This window comes from Macaca thibetana, chromosome 3, assembly GCF_024542745.1.
Source record: "Macaca thibetana thibetana isolate TM-01 chromosome 3, ASM2454274v1, whole genome shotgun sequence".
In the NCBI taxonomy this organism is placed as follows: domain Eukaryota; kingdom Metazoa; phylum Chordata; class Mammalia; order Primates; family Cercopithecidae; genus Macaca; species Macaca thibetana.
In genome coordinates, this window is record NC_065580.1 from 69765966 (window position 1) to 69790021 (window position 24056).

Genomic DNA, 24056 nt, shown 5'->3' on the forward strand with positions numbered 1-24056 from the left:
CTCTTGAAATGCTGCATATTTTTAAACACAGTTTGCTGAGCAAAGTATCCGGTTATTGGGGCATCCTTTAATGACATACTATTAATTCTGTACTAGAATTTCTATATATGTGAGGCTATGGATTATACTGAGAAATTCTGTATATGTAGGTAGGGCTACTGATTGCATTGAAAGCTCCAGGAATTCATTTATCATCTTTTCACAGCCTCTAGGTTACTGTGCAATGAAAATATCCTCTTCGAAAATAGTTTTTCTAGGCTGGGCATGGTGGTGCACACCCGTAATCCCAACACTAAGCCACTCTGTAACTTCCTGGGGTCTGTTTTCATCACATGAAGAACTATATCTACTCCTTCAGTTCCGAAAATTTCCTGTTTAAGATAATTTGTTTTAAATTATTTCTTAAATAAATAATTCTTCCCTTTCCTACTTTATCTGTCCCCTAAAATTGCTTTTTTACCAGAGAAATACAGCAACATTGTTAGAAAAATACTATTTTTACTACAATTTAAAAAACTGTACTTACTTATTTTCAGGAATTTAAAATAAATTATTATAAAACTAATCATTTTAAGAGGGGGCATCAATCAACATGCCAGCTTAATAATATCCCTTGATACTTTTTGTTTTATTCCCTTTCTCCTAAAAAAAGTCATAAAACTTGCACTTTGATTTTCTTCAACAATATGACTGCAGTCTAGCATTATGTCAGATTAATTCTTAGATTAAGATTTAGAAGAGATTTCCTAAAAGTAATTGATCAAAATAAAAGTAGTATCCAATAACTATATATACTTTGAACATTTTCATACCAGGAATCTTTAAAAATATAATAAGCAAGCCTAATGAAAAGGAAGAAGCCATTGTTTTGGAAATCCAGTCTGATATTTTACTTATCCTATCTGGTCTTTGTGAGAATCACATTCAAAGGAAGGTATGTATTCCTGTGAAAGTTTTGTTCAGGTCTCCCAGTCACCTAACACTATAAACTATTTTTGGAAGTTTCTATAATTGTATTTAATTTTGTGAAAATTTAATATTTTTGTTAATAATTAGAGCATAATTATATAAAGTAAAAGGTAAAAAATATACAACAGTATACACCCATTTAACTAACACCCCCAATTAAAACAGAGAATATTTCTATGTCTATAAAATTTCCTCATCCCATTAGAAGCCATGCCCCCGCTCACTTCCAGACAAACTACTATTCTGTTTTCTATTCCTAAAGGTTGGTTTTGCCTATTCTTTAAGTTTATATGAATGGAATCGCACCATATTTACTCTTTTATTCTGGATTCTGTCATCCAGCATCATATTTTAGAAATATATCCATGTTGACCGGGCATGGTGGCTCAGGCCTGTAATCTCAGCACTTTGGGAGGCTGAGGCAGGTGGATTGCCTGAGGTCAGGAATTCGAGACCAGCCTAGCCAACATGGCGAAACCTCATATCTACTAAAAATACAAAAATTAGCCAGGCGTTGTGGTGCGTGCCTGTAATCCCAGTTACTCAGGAGGCTGAGGCACGAGAATTGCTTGAACCTAGGAGGTTACAGTGAGCCCAGCTCTCACCACTGCACTCCAGCCTGGGTGACAGAGCGAGACTCTAAAGCAAAAAAAAAGAAAGAAAGAGAGAAAGAGAGGGACAAAAAGAAATTCATGTCATTGCATGTATCAATAATTCATTTCTTTTTATTGCTAAATTGTATTCCATTGTGTGAATATACCAAAATTTGTTTATCTGTTCCCCTATTGATAGGTAGGCACTTGGGTTGTTTTTATTTACGCTATAATGAATAAAGCCTGAGTGAATATTCTTGTGCTAGTCTTGTACTACTGGGTATAATGCTTTCATTTATCTTGGGTAAGTATCTACAATTGGAACTGATGTATCATAAAGTAGGTGTATCTTTATAAGAAGCTGCCAAAGAGTTTTCCAAAGTGGGCTATACCATTTTAAATGTTGTTTGGGGTTTGAATTGGGTTCAAGCCTAAAGCCAAAAGTTAGAACAAGATCTTAATCCCCTTTTATCTTTTATAGCTCCATAGTGAACTCTGAGGTTCAGAGATTGATAATTTAAATATTAAATAGCAAGGGATGGAATTGTAAATATAAAAACAAAAAAAAAAAACGATGGTTTCAGTAGATAGATTTTAAGTGAATGTTTAGCTCCAAGCTTTGAGGCAACTTCTCATCGTATTCTACCACCCTGTGCCTGGGCTCCTCTGGAAAAATAATCATAATCTTGCTTACTGGGAACCAGAACTGAACATCAAGGCAATGAGAAAGGTAATTAGTAAGAGAAAAATATTAGGTGGTTAAAACTTCGCATAAATTATTAAAGGTTTTAACTACATTTATATCCTATTTCTCTCTTGGGGTCATTAGAAAATCTTGCATGATAATTCTTACTATCTAAGAATTAATCTGACATAATGCTAGACTGCAGTCATTATAATGTTGAAGAAAATCAAAGTGCAAGTTTTATGACTTTTTTTGGGAGAAAGGGAATAAAACAAAAAGTATCAAGGGATATTATTAAGCTGGCATGTTGATTGATGCCCCCTCTTAAAATGATTAGTTTTATAATAATTTATTTTAAATTCCTGAAAATAAGTAAGTACAGTTTTTTAAATTGTAGTAAAAATAGTATTTTTCTAACAATGTTGCTGTATTTCTCTGGTAAAAAAGTAATTTTAGCGGACAGATAAAGTAGGAAAGGGAGGAATTATTTATTTAAGAAATAATTTAAAACAAATTATCTTAAACAGGAAATTTTCGGAACTGAAGGAGTAGATATAGTTCTTCATGTGATGAAAACAGACCCCAGGAAGTTACAGAGTGGCTTAGGCTATAATCTACTTCTTTTTAGTACATTGGACAGCATTTGGTGAGTATTACTGTACTCAAATTAAGTAGACTCACAGCAGTCATGCATCACTTTACAACAGTGAGGATACATTCTGAGAAATGTTTCCTTAGGCAATTTCATCTTATGCAAACATTATAGGGTGTAGTTACACAAACATAGATGGTATAGCCTACTACACACTTAGGCTAGATGGTATAGCCTACTACATACTTAGGCTAGATGGTATAACCTAAAGGCTACAAACTGTATGTCATGTTACTGTACTGAAAATTGTAGGCAACTGTAACACAATGGTAAGTATTTGTGTATCTAAACATGCCTAAACATTTAAAAAGGTACAGTAAGACTATAGACTAAAAGATTTTTTAAAATTCATATACTTGTATAGGGCACTTATAAATGGAGCTTGCAGTACCAGTTGCTATGAGTGAGTCAGCGAGTGAATAGTGAATGAATGTGAAGGCCTAGGACCTTATTATACATTGCTATAGACTTTATCAACACTCTACACTTAGATTACACTAAACTTATTTTTAAAATATTTTTCTTTTCTCAATAAATTAACCTTAGCTTACTGTAATTTTTTTTACATTATAGATGTTTTAATTTTCTTTAAGTTTTTGGCTCTTTTGTAATAGCATTTAGCTTAAAATACAAATACATTGTATAGCCATACAAAAAATATTTTGTTTCTTTATATTTTTTATTCTGTAAGTTTCTTCTGTTTTTAAAAACATTGCATTGTTTCTACTTGTTAAATATTTTGTTAAAAACTAAGATTCAAACACAAATTAGTCTAGGCTTATGAAAAAATTATTTCTGTGCATATATTTTATTAAACATGCATAGATATTTCTGTCCACTATACACCTAGATGTAAAAATGGCTAGATCTGGGCATTTTTATGTCTGTTCAACTTTAGGAGATAATACCAAAAAATTTTCCAAAATACTTACATCAATTACAACTTTCCCAGTAGCGTGGAAGTTTCTCCTTGCTCCACACCCTTACCAACACATTGCATTATATCTTTCATTGCAGCCATTCTTGTGGACTTGTGCCAGTGTCTCTTTGTAGTTTTAATTTTCACATTTCTGATTGCTAGTGAGTTCATTTGCCATTTGAATAGCCTCTTTTTTGTGAAATCCCTACTCAAGTCTCTTGCTCACTTTTCTACTGAATTACCTATTGTTCTTTACAGAGTTCTTTATATGTCCTGGACATGAGCCTTTTTCTGTTATATGTTTGTCAAATATATTCTGCCACTCTGAGGCTTACATTTTTCACTCTCTTCACTCTCTTTTTGTTGAACCAATAGTCTTAATTTCAGTATGGTCTAATTTGCCAGTCTTTTTTTATCGTCAGTACTTATAGTGCCCTGTTTAAACAGTCTTTCCTTACCCCATAGTCATGGAGATCACTGCCTATATTTCTTCTAGAAGCTTTATTGTTTTTGCCCTTTACATTTAGACCTACAATCTACCTGGAATTGATTGGTATGTATGGTGTAAGGTGAGGTACAAGTTTTCCTTTTTTTGTGTAGATGTAATTCACTGCTGTTTTTGGATAAACCATCCTTTACCCACTGCTTTGTAGTACCTTCTTTGTACAAATCAAATGTCCATATATATCTGGATCTATTTCTAGGCTTTCTGTACTGTTCTACTGTCTTTTGTCTATCCTTTTGTAATGTGCTATTTTAATAATTAGGTCTTTTTAATAAGTCTAGACATCTGGTAGAGTAAGTCTTTCTACTTTTTCCTTCTCCATTAAAATTGTCTTAGCTTTTGCTGACCCCTTGCATTTGGATATTATATTAGTCAAGGTTCCCTAGAGAGACAGAACCAGTAGGAAAAAACATAGAGAGAGATTGAGATTTATTATAAGGAATTGGCTCACACAATTATGAAGACTGAAAAGTCCCAAGAACTACCGTTGGCAAGTGGAATACCCAGGAGTACCGATGGTGTAGTTCCAGTCTGAGACTGAAGGCCCAAAGACCAGAAAACCCGGTGGTCTAAGTGCCAATCTGAAAGCTGGATGCTTGAAGCACAAGAAGAGCAAATATATCCGTATGCGTCTGAAAGCCTGAGTCCCAGCTCAGCAGTCAGGCAGAGGAGTTCCTTCTTACTCAGCCTTTACATTCTGTTTATATCTTCAGTTGCTTGCATAAGGCCCACCCACATTAGTAAGGGCAGGCTACCTTATTCAGTTTACTGATTAAAATGTTAATTACATACAGAAACAGTTTCACAGACACATCCAGAATAATGTTTGCCCAAATCTCTGGCCACCCCAGGGATAAAACCTGGGACCACCTGAATGGGAGGAGCAAAGCTGATGGCATTTTATATACCAGCCTCTACCCCACTCCTACTGTCTACACACCATGATGAAACAGGCAGTAGAAACAATGTCTTTTCTTTTTTTTCAAGAGGAAGCTATGTTTAGAAAGGGGACACAGGAAAGTGACCACAGCAGGCTTGCAATTTCTGGGAGGAACTAAGAATAGTATCTGTTGCTACCACCAATGATAGCTTGTTCAGTCCACATTCCCTATCAGGAAAAAAAGTGTAAGTAGCCCCAGCAGCAGCTTTAACCCCTGATTCCATGTGAGCTGCACAAACCAAAGTAGGCACTTTAGCAAATTGTTACAGGAAAGGGGTCCTGATCCAGACCGAAGAGAGGGTTCTTGGATCACACACAGGAAAGAATTCAGGGTGAGTCCAAAGGATAAAGGGAAAGCAAGTTAATTAGGAAAGTAAAGCAATAAAAGAATGGTTACTCCATAATCAGAGCAGTGCTGAGGGCTGCTGGTTTCCCATTTGAATGGTTATTTCTTGATGACATGCCAAACACAGGGTAGGATTATTCATGCCTCCCCTTTATAGACCATATAAGGTAACTTCCGGATGTTGCTGTGGCATTTGTAAACTGCCATTGCACTGGTGGGAATGTAGCACTGAGAACAAGCAGAGGTCACTTGCGTCACCATCTTGGTTTTGGTGAGTTTTACCTGGCTTATTCACTGCAACCTGTTTTATCCCCAAGGTCTTCATGACCAGTATTTTTTGTGACCTCCTATCTCATCCTGTGACTTAGAATGCCTTAACCATCTGGGAATGCAGCATAGCAGGTCTCAGCTTCATTTTACCCAGCCCCTATTCATGTTGGAGTTGCTCTTGTTCAAATGCATCTAACATTTTCCCCATCCCTTTCAGAAGAGAAGCCTTAATCCTAAGGGTTGCAGAGGGTTGAAGATCCATCTTCTGTAACACCTTCAGGCTGAAGAGGGGTGATAATATTCCTGCCTATCTATTATGGTCTCTTGTGTTCAGGGTACAGGGAGCTCAGTCAGAAAGCATCGGTATGTCGAGGATCATTCATAACTCCTGAGTTCTGACAAAAGTGATATCTGAAAGATTAATAATTGAATATTAGTTGTTGATTAATATTGACAAAATTGAATAGAATATTGATTCAGGTTTTCACATTATCTAGCCCTCTTGTTTCTTCTGAGCAGCAGTCAGAGATCACTGGTGGGTTCCCAGGAATGAGCAACGTTAGTCTAAATTGTGGAAACAAACTTGAAAACAGCTGATGAGACTAGAATCTTACAACAGGTGCACCATAGTTCTTGAAACATATTTCTCTCTCCAGTTTCCCATTTATCCTAAAGACAAATGATGGCAAGACCAATTTGCTTTATTATACTTGGCCTGATTATTTGTATAAGGTGCAGCAAGAATAATTATTTGCCATATGGGCTATTTGAATTGGCTTTGATGGACCTCTGTTCCATAAGGAATCTCAGATAAGACTTTTTTAAAGCCAAGCCCAGCCATGGTTTGTACCCTCACATACCTAAGAGTTGGGTAATTTCCTCTTCTCATGAGGTCCCAAGATAACTTGGGGCTCCTATGCCTGTCAGAAAGTGACATTCTTTATTTACCACAGGTCAGGAACCCTATACAGAGACTGTGTAGATAAAGTATCCAGTTTTCCCAAAGGACTTTTATTGGCTTTACACATCAAGTCTGATTCCTCAAAGCACACCATTCCGGTCAAAGCCTTAGTAAAATAACCAGTGTCTCCAATTGTGTCCTGTTGCAAAAGAAAATAGATTCTTATTGCATTTCTTGTTGCAAATATCTATAGTGCCATAAATTAAGAATACTCACGAATAGTTGTCAAATTCTGGTGAAATTGGGTAGAGAAAAACAAATATACTCCAAATTCTGTTCACAGGAGCATACTTTACCTAATTGTTAAAAGCTGTAAATAGCTCCAAAGATGAATTGTCTTGACTCTGGGGGGAAAAAAAGGATCAGCAGTGTTTTAAGCAACAAATTAAAAAGATTAGTTTAGTTTAGTCTACACAATTAATTTCTGTTTGATATTCATGAACATTTCAGCTCTCTATGAGAGTTCTGAAAGGTTTTTTCCTCTATTCAGAAGTCATAATCTCCAAAGTTATCAGAAACCTGCATTTAAGAATGCCTGTTACAGTTCTATAGCTGACTATAAATGACCTTTTGAAGAGGATCAAAACAAAACAATTGTTTATGGATGACAAAACATCACACAGTCAAAAACACAATTGACAAAGCAGTTTAGTCACCTCGGTGGCATACAATGATTTTATGTAGCAATTATAACTATTAATGACCTATACTAAGTCATATCAGAATTGTAGGAGTTTCCCATCGTTTTGGAACACATGCCAGTAACACATTTATGCAAATATAGCCCAAAGAAAGCTAAATACTGTTTCACATTTGACAATGCTTCCTATATGATGTTTATACCAAATAAGCCAAATTTTACCTTTACATTAGTGTACTATTTTAAACTCAATTCTTAATAAAACCTTATAGACATATCTACCCAATTTTAATGTTTGAATAATAGCCCTTTAATTTTAGCCAATGGCCACACACAGAATTTCTTTTACAATTTTTCACAAACCTGCCCCAACTTGCTTAAACCTTCAGCTTTATCTTATCTAATTGTAAAACATCCTTTAACCCTTTAATCTAGGCAAAAAAAAAAAAAAAAATCCACATTCCCATGACTTCTTATAATCTTTTGACAAAAACATTTCACTTTCTTTATACACCTTACATATAAAATTGTTTCTTTAGTAGTCTCAAATACATGTTACACTGTTAACTCTTTGCGACTTTTGCTTTTGGCAAAAAGCTCGGTAAGTTCAGCATTCTAATTTTATACTAGGCATGGAGCCTAGGACCCAGACAGAAGTACAGATAAGGTTTGACTCTTTCTAGCATCTTATTCCATGTGTCCCAGGCCTTACCTAGCCATAAAGCAGGCAAGTTACAGTAAGAGTCATAGTGGCATTTTATGAAGCATTAAGGGGGCCTAACGACCTTCAAATTGTACAACATTTCTTGCACAAATTCCCTTTCACTAATCCTTTCACAACTTACATAGACTATGACATGCTTAGACTTTCTAACTTGTCCTAAACATCCCTCTTTTTAAACAACCAGTTGTTTTACCTTAGGACAAGAATCTACTCTACAAGATTGTTTTTTATATAAAATCTGTTTTCTTTATAACCTTCTTTGCATAGCTGGGGGCATGGCTAATTTCACATGTCCCCAGGCCCTATCTACAATCTAATGCTCCTAAATAAATTGAACAATTTTCAAAAGTCAAAGAAGCCACTTATGACCTTAAAGCATTTGGAAAACCTGATACCTGACCTGCATAATTTACACCAAATATTTACATTTTTGAAGATATTTTTGTTTTACCAATCATCTTTATTAAAACTGTTTTGATTTCCCAAAGATTACTAAAGTCACATGAACTAAAAGGTATTCTACTTTTTACTTTTTATTTTTTAACCAAAAAAATGTTTGATTTAAGCTCTTATTATTAATAAACTAATTAGAACTCTTTCATATATAAACATCACACACATAATACATTTAAATACAGAGACACGCAGAAGATAAAGGACTCCTTCCCTAAGCCAGGAATTGAACCCTGAACCTGGGCCGCCATTGTGGAAACAGAAAGCATGGCCACATGGTTAAACAAGGTCAATCTCCCAAAGACATACAAGGCAAAAGGGAAATCGTGTCAAGTTTTAGATTTTTGGGGGACCTGCAGCAAAATTTGTAACTGACCAGTTTGCTGGGCCATTTTGAAAGCAGGCTTACAGGTGCCCTATGATCTCTCCTAAGGTACCCCTCTTTATGACAGAACAATACAGAAAGACAAAGTACACCAGATTGACTACAGTTTAAGATTAGGCTTGCAAATCATTTCTTCCATTAGTCAAAACTTTACAGAGGAGACAGTGATTTTACCATTCATTCAACTGGTTTGCACAGAGGGGAAGGGAAGGGATGAAGGGAAGGGAGCATTTCTTTTTTTTTTTTTTTTTTTTTTTTTTTTTTGAGACGGAGTCTCGCTCTGTCTCCCAGGCTGGAGTGCAGTGGCCGGATCTCAGCTCACTGCAAGCTCTGCCTCCCGGGTTCCCGCCATTCTCCTGCCTCAGCCTCCCGAGTAGCTGGGACTACAGGCGCCCGCCACCTCGCCCGGCTAGTTTTTTGTATTTTTTTAGTAGAGACGGGGTTTCACCGTGTTAGCCAGGATGGTCTCGATCTCCCGACCTCGTGATCCGCCCGTCTCGGCCTCCCAAAGTGCTGGGATTACAGGCTTGAGCCACCGCGCCCGGCCGGAAGGGAGCATTTCTTGTGGCAGTGTGAGAAAGGTAAGGTGCTCAGGGAGGCCAGAGAAAGACCTGCCCATTGGTGCCAACACTGAATCAAAAGTGCAGCCAGTCGCTTTTAAGTCGAGAAGGGATCCTTTCCAGCATTCCCATTTGCTCTCAAGTTTCCCCTTTTAGGGAGGAAAAAGCTCCCTATGTCCCACAATCCTGTACGTGCCTAATCCTCTCACCTGTAACCATAAGCAAAAAGTGCAAGGCAGATTGTTCCAAAGGGAATAGCAGTTAACATCACATAGTGCCAAACCCATTTTAGCCCAAAGGGACTTTACTGAGAGGGGCCTCTAACCCCCTAACTCTTATAAGGGATTCTAACCCTCCTATATTGGCCTTCAAACCAGGGTCAGTCAAGTTTCCTTGCTTTTTAATAAGAGGGGCTTTTACCCACTTTGACTTAAGGAGAGACTCTAACTCCCCTAAGTTGACCTCTAACCCAATGCCATCCTTTAGCTGAGTACCCCACCACTTACCCAAGGTCAGCCAACCAGGGCTGCCATCTCTTTCCTTTGGATTGGGGATGAGGGCTTTCTTCAGTATTGTCCCTTCGGGGCTTGCCAAAAAGATGTCACGAGACCCCAACACTTACCCAATATTAGCCTTTGGGTCAGGGTTTTCTCATTATCGTCCCTCCCATGATTGCCAGAAGGATGTTACAGGAAAGGGGTCCCAATCCAGACCCCAAGGGAAGGTTCTTGGATCAGGTGCAGGAAAGAATTCAAGGCGAGTTCACAGGGTAAAGTGAAAGCAAGTTTATTAGGAAAGTAAAGGAATGAAAGAATGGCTACTCCATAATCAGAGCAGCCCTGAGGACTGCTGGTTGCCCATTCGGATGGTTATTTCTTGATGATATACCAAACATGGGGTGGATTATTTGTGCATCCCCTTTATAATCCATATAGGGTAACGTCCTCATGTTGCCATGGCATTTGTAAACTGTCATTGTGCTGGTGGGAGTGTAGCAGTGAGGATGACCGGAAGTCACTTTTGTCAGCATCTTGGTTTTGGTGGGTTTTAGCTGGCTTCTTTACTGCAACCTATTTTATCCGCAAGGCCTTGATAACCTGTATCTTGTGCTGCACTCCTGTTTCATCCTTTGATTTAGAGTGCCTTAACCTTCTGGAAATGCAGCCCAGTAGGTCTCAGCCTTATTTCACCCAGTCCCTATTCAAGATGGAGTTGCTCTCGTTCAAACACCTCTGACAAAATAATCTCAACTGCAAAGATGAGATATAATCGTTATCCAGTGTTTGAAGTGCACCAACATCTTGAAACAGCAATGTCGACAAGGCCTGTAAATATTTTACAGAGTTTCATTCTGAGCCCAATATGATTGACCAAGGCCTGAGGCACAGTTTGTTGTTTGTTTGTTTGTTTGTTTTTTAGACAGAGTCTCATTCTGTCACCCAGCCAGTGGCGTGATCTCAGCTCACTGCAACCTCCACCTCCTGGGTTCAAGCTGTTCTCCTGCTTCAGGCTCCTGAGTAACTGGGATTACAGGCGCCCACCACCATGCCCGGCTGATTCTTGTATTTTTAGTAGAGACCTCGTTTTGCCATGTTGGCCAGGCTGATCTCAATCTCCTGACCTTAGGTGATCCACCCCCCTCAGCCTCCCAAAGTGCTGGTATTACAGGTGTGATCACCACGCACAGCCTGAGGCACAGTTTTAAGAGGTCCTAAGAAAATGTGCCTGAGGTGACTGGGCTACAGCTTGGTTTTATACGTTTTGTGGAGATATAAGGCATCAATCAGTACACATAAGGTATGCATTGGTTTGGTTCGGAAAGGAAAGGCAACTCAAAGCGGGAGTTTACAGGTCAGAGGTGGATTAAAAAATTTCCTGATTGCTATCTGTTGAAATGGGTAAGTTATTATTTAAAAACTGGGGATCAATAGAAAGGAGTATCTGGGTTAAAATAAGGGATTGTTGAGGCCAAGTTTCTTATTATGTAGAATAGTTGGTAAATGTCTCTTATCAGACCTTAAAAGGTGCGGGACTTAGTTAAATCACTCCTGGATCAGGAAAATACTTGGACAGGAGAGGGGATTCTGTACGGAATGTAGATTTTCCCCAGTAGAGACTGCTTTGAAGGGCCATTTAAAAATAAGTCAAAGGAATATATTGTGGGGCAAAATACTTCGATTTCTTTGAGAGCCAACTGTCATGTGATGCTATACCAGAGTCAAGTTGGAATTTGGTATCTCATTGCTGTGAAGTCTGATTTTTCATTCTTAAGATCTCTGTTTTAATGTTAATACTCACTGGTCAGTTGTGCCTGAATTCCAAAGGGAGGAAGGTATAATGAGGCATGTCCAACCCCTGCTTCCCATCATGGCCTGACCTAGTTTTCCAAGTTTACTTTGGAATGCCTTGGCTGAGAAAAGGGTTCGTTCAGTTGGTTGGGGGGCTTAGAATTTTATTTTTGGTTTACAGCAATAATAAATGGATATATCTTGCAAAAAAGTTACGAGACCAGCCAGAGAAGATCACTAAGAATAATTAATATCACAAAAGCGAAGGAGAATGTTTTATCTGTAGGAAAGAAATAGGCAGTTATGAAAAAGAATTGATATTGGTTTTTAAAAATGTTGAAACTAAACAATGCTGGTAAAGTTTCTTCGAAGTTCTATTTTTTTAGGTAAAAACATTAGCTACTTGATTTAAGAAAATGAAGAAAACATATTCTTTGAAAATGCTTTGATAAAAATAAAGCTGTACAAATTGAGTTTAAGGATAAATATTTATCAAATGAATAACTTTCTTTTAATTTAAGGTGCTGTATTTTGGGATGTTATCCTTCAGAGGATTATTTTCTTGAAAAGGAAGGCATTTTTCTCCTTTTGGATGTGTTGGCAGTAAGTATGGCTATAACAATTGTAAGACAAAAGACAAATATGTCTAATAAAGACCTCTTCCAAATTGAATGCCACAGAGCACTATTCTATGAATAAATGTGCCCCAAATCATGTTCAAAGGCACGGTCTTAAACAAAATTGCTCCTAGAGATTCATAATACACAGTGTATTAAAGGCTCTGAAAATTCCTCTGGTTGGAAAATCATTTTACCCGTATTTTTTCAATATTTTCAAATACATGGGAATAAAGAATCTGTTTTTTGTTTGTACTCCATCAGCCTACTAAGAAACAGCTTGTGAAGAGCTCGACCATATCAAAACCCATAGTCATTTATTAATAACTTCTAGTTTCTTCCCCTGATATTAAAATATAAGGGCCACGTTAGACAAGGAGCAAAGATAAGCATTTTTAAAGAACTATGTATTATTTGGAGGTAATGTGAAGAAGTCTAGTGAGTCATAGATCATTGTTTTGCAGAATGAGCAGGTGTGAGCAAGCTAGGCCTTCCAATAGAGATGGTGCCATATAGGAGCTGTGAAGAATATGGCCCCTTAATAGCCTCAATTCTAACTGGAGTCCATAGTCAGGATGATATGGGAGGAAACGTACAATTTCGCTTCAATAAAACTTTGAGATTCTCACACAGGGATCTAGCCAGATCCCTGTGATTCTGTGATTGCCACCATTCTTGATTTTATTAACAGAATAACAAACCTACTTTGATTTAGCAAAGGTGCTAAAATTATTTGTGCCCCTTAACCTCCCTGAAAGTTAGTTCATTTCTCTCTTTTCAATTTCTTTACCTGTAAAACAGAGATAACAACATTATATATCTTGTTGTATTGTTGGAAGGATTAAATGAGTGATTGTATGTGTGCATGTGCATCTGAGTGTGCATGCATACATATATATTATGGATTAAATATAGTGCCTAACACATTAGTCCTGTGTTTACTGTTATTATGAACATTATTATTAGAGTATGTTTAATGCTGATTCAACCAAATTAATTGCAAATTACAAATATTATTTAATGAAATTTTTATATCAATTTCAATCTTTCACATTTGCCTGTCTCCTGAAGTAGAGAAATAACTCATTTCCTTGAGTGTTTTGCTTAATACAATTCTGCTGAAATAAAAAGTATGCAATGATAACTGCTAATCATGGTTAAATAATAATGAGAGCTTACTATGTGCCAGGCAGTCTCATATAACTCATAATAACCCTTTGCAGGTAATATTATTATCCTTTCATTTTATAAAAGGAAACTGATGATGTTTGCAATTGAAACAAAAGCTTACATATTTCCTTTGCTATATTCCAATAGCAGTATACTATAAAAGTTAATCAACAAAAAGTATTTCACATAGAAGAATTAGATTATGGAGGCCATTGCTTTGGATGGAATTTTCTATACCTAAATTTTGGTGTGCTGAAAACTACTTGTAGCAAAATAAAGGAAATATGCTTTATAATAGGAGAATTTTTTTGAATCCTTAAATACTCTTTTATGGATGATGATTGCCACAAAACCAAATTACATCTTGTTTTATTTTCATATGTGATTGTCATTTGCAGTTACCATCAGTTACTCTCTTAATAACAAAGAGATTACAGTTAGTATGAATCTACAAGCCTTGATAAAGCATATAAATTGGAAAGATCCTGTAATTACAGTGAACTCTGTATAACACTATTGAGCTTCACCACTTAAAACCAACATCTTCACTTATTTTTGCAAATCTCCTTTTTCCAACTCAACCACATCAGTCACATTTTGCTCATGATACATGTTTATAATGACTTCAGAATTACATTAAATCTTTTTCTTTTTATCCTTTTAAATTTCTAATGTTTGAAAATATAGTCATTACAGTGGATGTCCATTTTAACAGATTTTCCTGACTCTGAGTTTAGAAGAAACTTAATGATAATACAAGTGTTTCTCTCTCTTTTTTTGTTTTTGAAGACAATAATTCTTAATATTGATTGCAACTTTTTTCCTTTTCTGTTTCCTTGCTAAAGTTGAACCAAAAAAAATTCTGTAATCTAATACTTGGAATAATGGTTGAATTTTGTGATAATCCCAAAACTGCAGCTCATGTCAATGCTTGGCAAGGGAAGAAGGATCAAACAGCTGCTAGTCTTTTAATTAAATTGTGGAGAAAGGAGGAAAAAGAACTAGGAGTAAAACGTGATAAAAATGGGAAGATCATTGGTGAGTATATTTATAATTGTTAGTAGAAGCAATTAATGTCTACATTTTAAAAGATCTTTAAATGGTATTAGGAAAGCATCAGGCCTTTCACCCCTTTGTCTAATTTTTTTTTTTTTTAAACAAAGGTTTGAAAAATTTGCTATCATAAGTGATTGGAAGAAAACTAAGTAAGTTAGTAGTAGGTTCATATTATTAGAGAATATTTTTAGGAAATGGTATTTAATTATATTCTTTAACTAAAAAAAATTAAAGTAGTTCCTAAAGATGCTTCTTTGGGTTTTCTGCTTTTACAGATAGATTTGGTAATATTTCATTGAGATGTAAATAGATTGCTTCAAAATAATATTTTGGCATTTTATACATTTCTGTTCATTTTTCCTTTTTTTAAATCCATTAGGCATTATCCATAAAAAATCCATAAAAAATGGATTTTTTAAATCCATTTTTCCTTTTTTTAAATCCGTTTAATCCATGATCTGATTAATGTTTACAGAGTTTACTTTTTATATGAAAGAAGATATAGTTTCCTAAATAAGAATAGTCCAAATGTTCAAAAATGTTAATTACTAGATTCTAAATTAATGATACTTACAGTATCATAATTTTTAGTTCATTTACATATTCCATACTGCTATATTACTTTTTTTTTTTTTTTTTTTGTGAGACAGGGTTTCACTCAAGTCACCCAGACTGGAGTGTGATGGTACAATCTTGGCTCACTGAAACCTCTGCCACCCAGGCTCAAGCAATTTTCCTGCCTTAGCCTCCCAAGTAGCTGGGACTACAGGCATGCACTACCACACCCAGCTAATTTTTGTATTTTTTGTAGACATGAGGTTTCACCATGTTGCCCAGGCTGATCTCAAGCTCCTGGGCTCAAGCAATCCACTCACCTCAGCCTCCGCAAGTGTTGGGATTATAGGCATGAGCCACCACACCTTTCAATATATTACATTTTCTTTTTTTCTTTTTTTTTTTTTTTTTTGGAGACAGAGTCTTGCTCTGTTGCCCAGGCTGGAGTGCAGTGGCACGATCTCAGCTCACTGCCACTTCTGCCTCCCTGGTTCAAATGATTCTTCTGCCTCAGCCTCCCAAGTAGCTGGGTCTACAGGCACATGCCACCATACCCAGCTAATTTTTGTATTTTTTTATTAGAGACAGGGTTTCACCATGTTGGCTAGGCTGGTCTCGAACTCCTGACCTCAGGGGATCTGCCCGCCACCACTTGCCAAAGTGCTGGGATTACAGATGTGAGCCACTGCACCCCGCCTACATTTTCTTTTTTTTTTTGAGACGGAGTCGCGCTCTGTCGCCCAGGCTGGAGTGCAGTGGCCAGATCTCAGCTCACTGCAAGCTCCGCCTCCCGGGTCTACGCCATTCTCCTGCCTCAGCCTCCCGAGTAGCTGGGACTACAGGTGCCCGCCACCTCGCCCAGTTAGTTTTTTGTATTTTTTAGTAGAGACGGGGTTTCACCGGGTTAGCCAGGATGGTCTTGATCTCCTGACCTCGTGATCCGCCCGTCTCGGCCTCCCAAAGTGCTGGGATTACAGGCGTGAGCCACCACGCCCGGACCCTGCCTACATTTTCTAAGCCTTTTAAGATTCTTATGGTTTCATCTAAATGGTTCACATTTTTATTTATTTTATTTTAGGTTCAGGGGTACACATGCAGGTTTGTTATATGGGTAAACTCATGTCACAGGGGTTTGTTGTACAGATTATTTTGTCACCCAGGTACTAAGCCTAGTGCCCAATAGTTATTTTTTTCTGACCCTCTCCCTCCTCCCACTCTCCACCCTCTAATAGGCCTCAGTGTGTGTTGCTCTCCTCTATGTGTCTATGAATTCTCATCATTTAGATCCCACTTATAAGTGAGGACATGCGGTGTTTGGTTTTCTGTTCCTGTTGTTAGTTTGCTAAGGATAATGGCCTCCACCTCCATCCATGTTCCCTCAAAATACATGATCTCATTGTTTTTATGGCTGTATAGCATTCCATGGTGTACATGGACCACATTTTCTTTATCCAGTCCGTCATCATGGACATTTAGGTTGAATCCAGGTCTTTGCTATTGTGAACAGTGCTGCAGTGAACATTCATGTGCGTGTGTCTTTATGGTAGAATGATTTATATTCCTCTGAGCATATACTCAGTCATGGGATTGCTGGGTCGAATAGTAGTTCTGTTTTTAGCTCTTTGGGGAATTGCCCCACTGCTTTCCACAATGGTTGAATTAATTTACACTCCCAGCAACAGTGTATAAGCATCCCGTGTTCTCCACAACCTTGCCAGCATGTTATTTTTTTGACTTTTTAATAACAGCCATTCTGACTGATGTGAGATGCTATTTCATTGTGATTTCAATTTGCATTTTTCTAATAATCAGTGATATTGAGCTTTTTTCATATGCTTGTTGGCTGCATGTATGACTCCTTTGAAAAGTGTCTGTTCATGTCCTTTGCCCACTTTTTAATGGGGTTGTGTTTTTTCTTATAAATTTGTTTAAGTTTCTTATAGATGCTGGATATTAGACCTTTGTCAGATGCATAGTTTGCAAAAATTTTCTCCCATTCTACTGGATGTTGATAGTTTCTTTTACTGTGCAGAAGTTCTTAAGTTTACTTAGATCCCATTTGTCAATTTTTGCTTGTGTTCCAATTCCTTTTGGCATCTTTGTCATGAAATCTTTGCCCATTCCTAAGTCCAGGTTGGTATTGCCTAGGTTGTCTTCCAGGGTCCTTATAGTTTTGGGTTTTACATTTAAGTCTTTAATCCAACTTGAGTTGATTTTTGTATATGGCATAAGGAAGAGGTCCAGTTTCAATTTTCTGCATATGCCTGGCCAGTTATCCCATCACCATTTATTAAATAGGGAGTTCTTTCCCCATTGCTTGTTTCTGTCAGCTTTGTTGAAGATCAAATAGTTGTAGGTGTGTAGCCTTGTTTCTGGGCTCTCTATTCTGTTCCATTGAACTGTGTCTGTTTTCGTACCAGTACTATGCTGTTTTGGTTACTGTAGTCTTGTAGTTTAGTTTGAACTTAGGTAATATGATGCCTCTAGTGTTGCTCTTTTTGTTTAGAATTTCCTTGGCTATTGGGGCTCTTTCTGGTTCCGTAGGATTTTTTTAATAGTTTTCTCTAGTTGCCGGGCACGGTGGCTGAAGCCTGTAATCCCAGCACTTTGGGAGGCCGAGACGGGCGGATCACAAGGTCAGGAGATCGAGACCACCCTGGCTAACCCAGTGAAACCCCGTCTCAACTAAAAAATACAAAAAACTAGCCGGGCGAGGTGGCGGGCGCCTGTAGTCCCAGCTACTCGGGAGGCTGAGGCAGGAGAATGGCGTAGACCTGGGAGGCGGAGCTTGCAGTGAGCTGAGATCTGGCCACTGCACTCCAGCCTGGGCGACAGAGCGAGACTCTGTCTCAAAAAAAAAAAAAAAAAAAAAAAATAGTATTGAATCTATAAATTGCTTTGGGCAGTATAACCATTTTAATGATACTGATTCTTCCTATCCTTGAGCATGGGATGTCTCTCCATTTGTTTGTGTCATCTCTGATTTCTTTAAGCAGTATTTTGTAATGCTCATGGTAGAGATCTTTTGGCTGCCTGGTTAGCTGTATTCCTAGGTATTTTATTATTTTTATGGCAATTGTGAATGGGATTGTGTTTCTGACTTGGTTGTTGGCTTGGCTGTTGTTGGTGTGTAGGAATGCTAGTGACTTTTGTACATTGATTTCATATCCCAAAACTTTGCTAAAGTTGTTTGTCCGCTAAAGGAGCTTTTGGGCTGAGACTATGGAGTTTTCTAGATACAGACTCATGTCATCTGCAAACAGGGACAGTTTGACTTCCTCTCTTCCTGTTTGGATGCCTTTTTTTTTCTTTCTCTTGCTTGATTGCTCTGGCCAAGATTTCCAATACTATGTGGTGAAAGAGCGCATGCCTGTCTTCTGCCAGTTTACGAAGGGAATGCTTCCAGCTTTTCTCCATTCCATATAATGTTGGCTGTGGGTTTGTCATAGATGGCTCTCATTATTTTTAGATATGTTTCTTTAAGTATTGTTTGTTTTTAAATGAAAATACTTCACCTTCTGATGACTTGTATCTTCCTTCAATCCATTTTTATTGTTTCTGAATTTTGACCTATAGCATCATAAAATAGTTTTTATATTTATAGCATAATATATAGAAACCAAAAGTAAAGAAGGTTACATCACTGTTAAACTGACATTACTCAAGTTCTGGATTTCAAAATTTTTAAAATTAGTTACATAGAAGTTTTACTTTTAAAAGGTAATTTTTTTAAATTTTAATATTTTACATAAGCAATAAAAATGAAAGCTCTAAGTTTTGCCACAGAGTGGGGAAGAAATAGCTGCTAAATTATTATTTCAAAAGTGTAACCATGTAATAGGCACTATTTTTTTTTTGCTACAATATTTTTATGTATTTTATGTTATCTAGAGTAAAATCTCAAAATTAAGTATTTGTTTACTATGGTTTTGATCTGTCCCTTTTCTATTTTCATGCTATCCAATGGTTAGATACAAAAAAACCTCTATTTACTAGCTTTCAAGAAGAGCACAAAATCATCCCACTGCCTGCTAACTGCCCATCTATTGCGGTTATGGATGTTTCTGAGAATATTAGAGCAAAAATTTATGCTATATTGGGCAAACTAGGTAAGAAGTTCTCTTCAAATTTGCAAGAGTCTATCTGTTTTGCTAAGTATACACACTGATTTTACTTTGGAGTCAGTTTTTCAAATATAATGAGCAAAAGTCTCTTTACACAGAGAAATGCATTTTCCATTGTTACCCCAATTCCCAAACTACACCCCTCATCAATTAAATCAGAATCTCTGTGTGTGGGATCCAGGCAACAGTATTTTTTAAAGCTCCCCAGGCAATTCCAATGTGCAGATAGGATTAAGGATAGTTAGTTTAGATGATTAAGCTTAAAATACTAACATTCTGAGTCACTTGAGTTTTTTTTTAAGTCTTTGCTTTCTATTAAGGAAAAAGTTATCAAACACTTTTCAGCTTCTGAAGTAAGATATTATTGTCTGACTACAACACAGAAACTATTCCTATATATTGGATGACCTGGCAGAAATTTATTATAGAAGGAAGCCTACTCACAAGCTACTCACAGAATTAACTTTATCATAAAGCAAGGTGAAATCAAAAGTAACTTTGCATTTGTTTTAAGATAGATAAGATAGATAGATAGATAGATAGATAGATAGATAGATAGATAGATTCTTTTAATCACTTGCTCTGCTAAAGTAATTCTGTCTTTATAAACTTTATTTTAGATTTTGAAAATTTACCTGGCCTCTCCGCTGAAGATTTTGTCACCCTCTGTATCATACATAGATATCTTGATTTTAAAGTAAGTATCTTTTTAATAACCTGATTATTAAAATCTAGATAGCAAAAAACTAACTGGAAAATAAAAGTTCCATTCATGGTTGTAAGCAATCATCTACATACTGTATAGTTTTTATTTTTCATTTTGCATCTGATGCTGTTGAAGAAATACAGCATACACCCATCCCATGATTGGGTGTTTTTCATGGGATAAGATCTCATCCAACTTAGTTTGTGAAAGAAGATGTACAAAACTGATATAAGCCGGGCGCGGTGGCTCACGCCTATAATCCCAGCACTTTGGGAGGCCGAGGCAGGCGGATCATGAGGTCAGGAGATCGAGACCATCCTGGCTAACACGGTAAAACCCTGTCTACTAAAAATACAAAAATTAGCCAGGCATGGTGGAGGGTGCCTGTATTCCCAGCTACTTGGGAGGCTGAGGCAGGAGAATGGTGTGAACCCGGGAGGCAGAGCTTGCAGTGAGCCGAGATCACACCACTGCACTCCAGCCTGGGCGACAGAGCGAGACTCTGTCTCAAAAACAACAACAAAAAAAACTGATATAAAACTATTCAGAAGCCTACCAAAAAATATATATATATATATATATATATATATTTTTTTTTTTTTTTGAGATGGAGATTTTGCTCTTGTCACCAGGCTGGAGTACAATGGCATGATCTTGGCTCACTGCAACCTCTGCCTCCCAGGTTCAAGTGATTCTTCTGCCTCAGCCTCCCAAGTAGCTGGAATTACAGGCACCTGCCACCACGCCCGGCTAATTTTTGTATTTTTAAATTTTTGTATTCTCATGCTTGTAATCCCAGCACCTTGGGAGGCTGAGGTGGGTAGATCATACGAGGTCAGGGGTTCGGGACCAGCCTGGCCATACAGTTTCTTCTCTTTGGAGTTGGAATTAAATAAGTTATTACTTATTAAAACAAATTATTAATACTTATTAAAGTATTATTTTATCATTATATTATGATCCAATCTTGATTAAAAGATAGTAGGTTACTTACCTTGCTAGTTATAATTTTGTCAGTAAATACTTTTGAAGTCTCAAGAAAGTCTTTTTAACATTCTCCTACTAATATTAGTGCTGTGTATTTGAATGTTGTAAATGAGTAAACATCTATCATCTTTCTTTCTTTCTTCCTTTTTTTTTTTTTTTGAGGCAGAGTCTCACCCTGTCACCTAGCCTAAAGTGCAGTTGCATGATCACAACTCACTGCAGCCTCAACCTCCCAGGCTCAAGTGATCCTCCAGCCTCATCCTCCCAAGTAGCTGGGACTACAAGTGTGTACCACCATACCCAGCTTTTTTTTTTTTTTTTTTTTTTGGATAGAGACAAGGTCTCACTGTGTTGCTCAGGCTGCCCTCAAACTCCTAGGCTCTAGTGATCTATCCACTCCACTCAGCCCAAAGATGAATTTTTTCCTTATCATAGATTTTTTTTTTCTTTAATTTTATGGGTCCAGCACACTTCTGCTGCACAACTCTGCTCTTTTTTCTCTAATTCTAAATACACTCAAGAACATTAATTTCTAGACAGCCTAGAATATGAAATGGAGCCACTGGCATGACGGAACCATGGAGTTAAAAGCTTGAGATTCCATTATAATTTTCCTTAGCTAGAAGGTGAGGGGCAGGGCCCCTTTTCTCAGGGTGGCTGGGTTCTAGGGTCCTAGTAATCCCCATGTTCATTCTCCTACAAGTTCATCTTGACCTAGCCTTCAATACATAGCTTTAGGGGGGAAAGTAACAGTAGTTCAAAAAGATGAGAATAAATCAGCAGTTTCTGCAGCTGTGAAATCAAGGTAATCATAAACTAGAAGGCAGTAACGATGGTGATGATGGCAGTGAACTAGGCATAGGAGAGCCTTATCCATGAATAAGGCTCCATTGAAAAACATTTGGTAAATTCCTACTGAGTACTCAAATGTAGCTGGTACCCTCAACATTCCCAATGCACTTATTCCCAAGAAGTAATTTAGGAAAAGTTTAAGTGTTAACAGGAGTAACTAACCATTTAAAAGATTGTATAATTGTACAATTGCATCATTTATTTTTGGTTAATTTAACTTTGTTAAACTTTGTTGTAACAGATTGGAGAAATATGGAATGAAATATATGAAGAAATAAAATTAGAAAAATTAAGACCAGTCACTATAGATAAAAAAGCTTTGGAAGCTATTACAACAGCATCAGAAAATGTTGGAAAGATGGTTGCTTCTCTGCAAAGTGAGATAATTGAAAGCCAAGCACGCCAAGATGTACAAAATGAACAAAAAGTATATGCAAAAGTAAGCTACATAGGTAGTGAGGAGGGAGAACGAAGATAGGTTGGTTAATGGGTACAAAAATACAGTTAGATAGAATAAGTTCTGCTGTTCAATAGCACAGTAGGGCAACTATAGTAACAATAATTTATTGTATATTTCAAAATACCCAGAAGACTTGGAATGCTTCTAACACAAAGAAATGATAAGCGTTTGAGGGGATGGATATCCCAATCACCCTGATCATTACACATTGTATGCACATATCAAAATATTGCATGTATGCCATAGATATGTACAACTAGTATATATCAATAAAAAAGTAAGCCACAGATACCATGAAGGCACAAGATATTAATTTCAGTGTATAAACCCAGATGAAGTTATCCATAGCATATATTTTTCTTACTTGTGTTTCAGCCTTGAGTTATTTTGTGATTTTCTGTTGGAGTCATTTTCAGTGTCTCTGTGCAGTTTTAAAAGAAACTATGAAGTTTGAGATTCAGTTACTGTATTCAGTGCTGGTTTTTTGCATTATAATTTTATTTCTACAGTCTTAAATTTTTAAAAGGCAGAGAGATACTTGAGACATGCCACTGCACTCCAGCCTGGGTGACAGAGTGAGATTCTGTCTCAAAAAAAAAAAAAAAAAGAAACTGATCTTTCTCATTTCAGATACAGGCCACACACAAGCAAAGAGAGCTGGCTAATAAATCATGGGAAAATTTCTTGGCTAGAACATCAAATGCAAAAACGTTAAAGGTAGGATTTTTAATATATTACAGTATCCACAACAAATAGCCAACTCTTAACAGACAGACTTTTTCAGGAACAAATATTCATTCATTTTTTCCTAGTGACCTTTCTATATACTACCAACACTATTAGATGCTCATAGGCAATTTAGAGTGATAACTGAAACTGCATTTCACAGTTACAGAAGGTGCTGCTTTGAGTTTCATTTGGTGCATCAGGGAGAAGCAAGGCTGATGTTCTTGACCTACATAAAGAAGAAGATGATAGCCAGGAATGAGCAGGAAAAATGTGTTCTGCTTTCCATTCTGAACTTGCTTATTCATTGATTTCTTTTCTGTGAGAGGCAAAGTAAAGGACACAAAGAGCAGTTATCTTGTATTGCTTTCTCCCCCATAGAGCTTTCCCCTCTGTGATCACCAAAAGAAGCATTATGTTAAAACTTAAATGTGAACTGGGGATAAATATGCCTTTGTAGAAAAATGTAGTAAGCTACTTCAACTGTAAGCTAGAAACTCATCTAAAAAATGTATAGTGCTAATCATTCACTTGAAATATGTGAGAAACACCATGGATTTCCAGAATTTCATTACTTTCCCCAACCTATTTCCATTAATATATTGGATACACTTTTTAAAAAATCTCTCCTTCATTTCTGATACTTTGGATACACTTTACCTAATGTTCCAATTCTTCCTGTAGATATAAAATTGCTAAATGTTAGTCCACAAAGACAGTGGAACCATATTAAGATAGCAAAACCAAAGTTAAGAACAAGCTCACTCAAGGTACCAAGTTACCTTCCTTTTCACCGATAGTTCTTCTCAACTCTATTTATAAAATATCTTCATGACTGCCTGTATTTTTAGCACTAGTTAATGAAAATCAACTCCTTTCCTGCAGATGGTTTATTACTTCACATTTCACTTGT

At 36.9% G+C, this 24056-nt stretch overlaps 1 protein-coding gene across 8 annotated transcripts in view; it reads left to right on the forward strand.

The window, feature by feature from the left end:
• CFAP69 (cilia and flagella associated protein 69) overlaps positions 1 to 24056 on the forward strand; it is a 76955-nt gene that overhangs the window by 41404 nt on the left and 11495 nt on the right. For 5 of the 8 annotated variants that reach the window (XM_050785314.1, XM_050785315.1, XM_050785321.1 and 2 more), the window contains 8 exons: positions 816 to 934; positions 2775 to 2893; positions 12412 to 12493; positions 14523 to 14715; positions 19260 to 19397; positions 20033 to 20109; positions 22199 to 22396; positions 23048 to 23134. In XM_050785314.1, the coding sequence (XP_050641271.1) occupies positions 816 to 934; positions 2775 to 2893; positions 12412 to 12493; positions 14523 to 14715; positions 19260 to 19397; positions 20033 to 20109; positions 22199 to 22396; positions 23048 to 23134 (1013 nt within the window). Of the gene's footprint in view, positions 1 to 815; positions 935 to 2774; positions 2894 to 12411; positions 12494 to 14522; positions 14716 to 19259; positions 19398 to 20032; positions 20110 to 21271; positions 22133 to 22198; positions 22397 to 23047; positions 23135 to 24056 lie in introns of those variants that run through there. The other 3 variants (XM_050785318.1, XM_050785316.1, XM_050785319.1) reach the window with 2 other exon arrangements.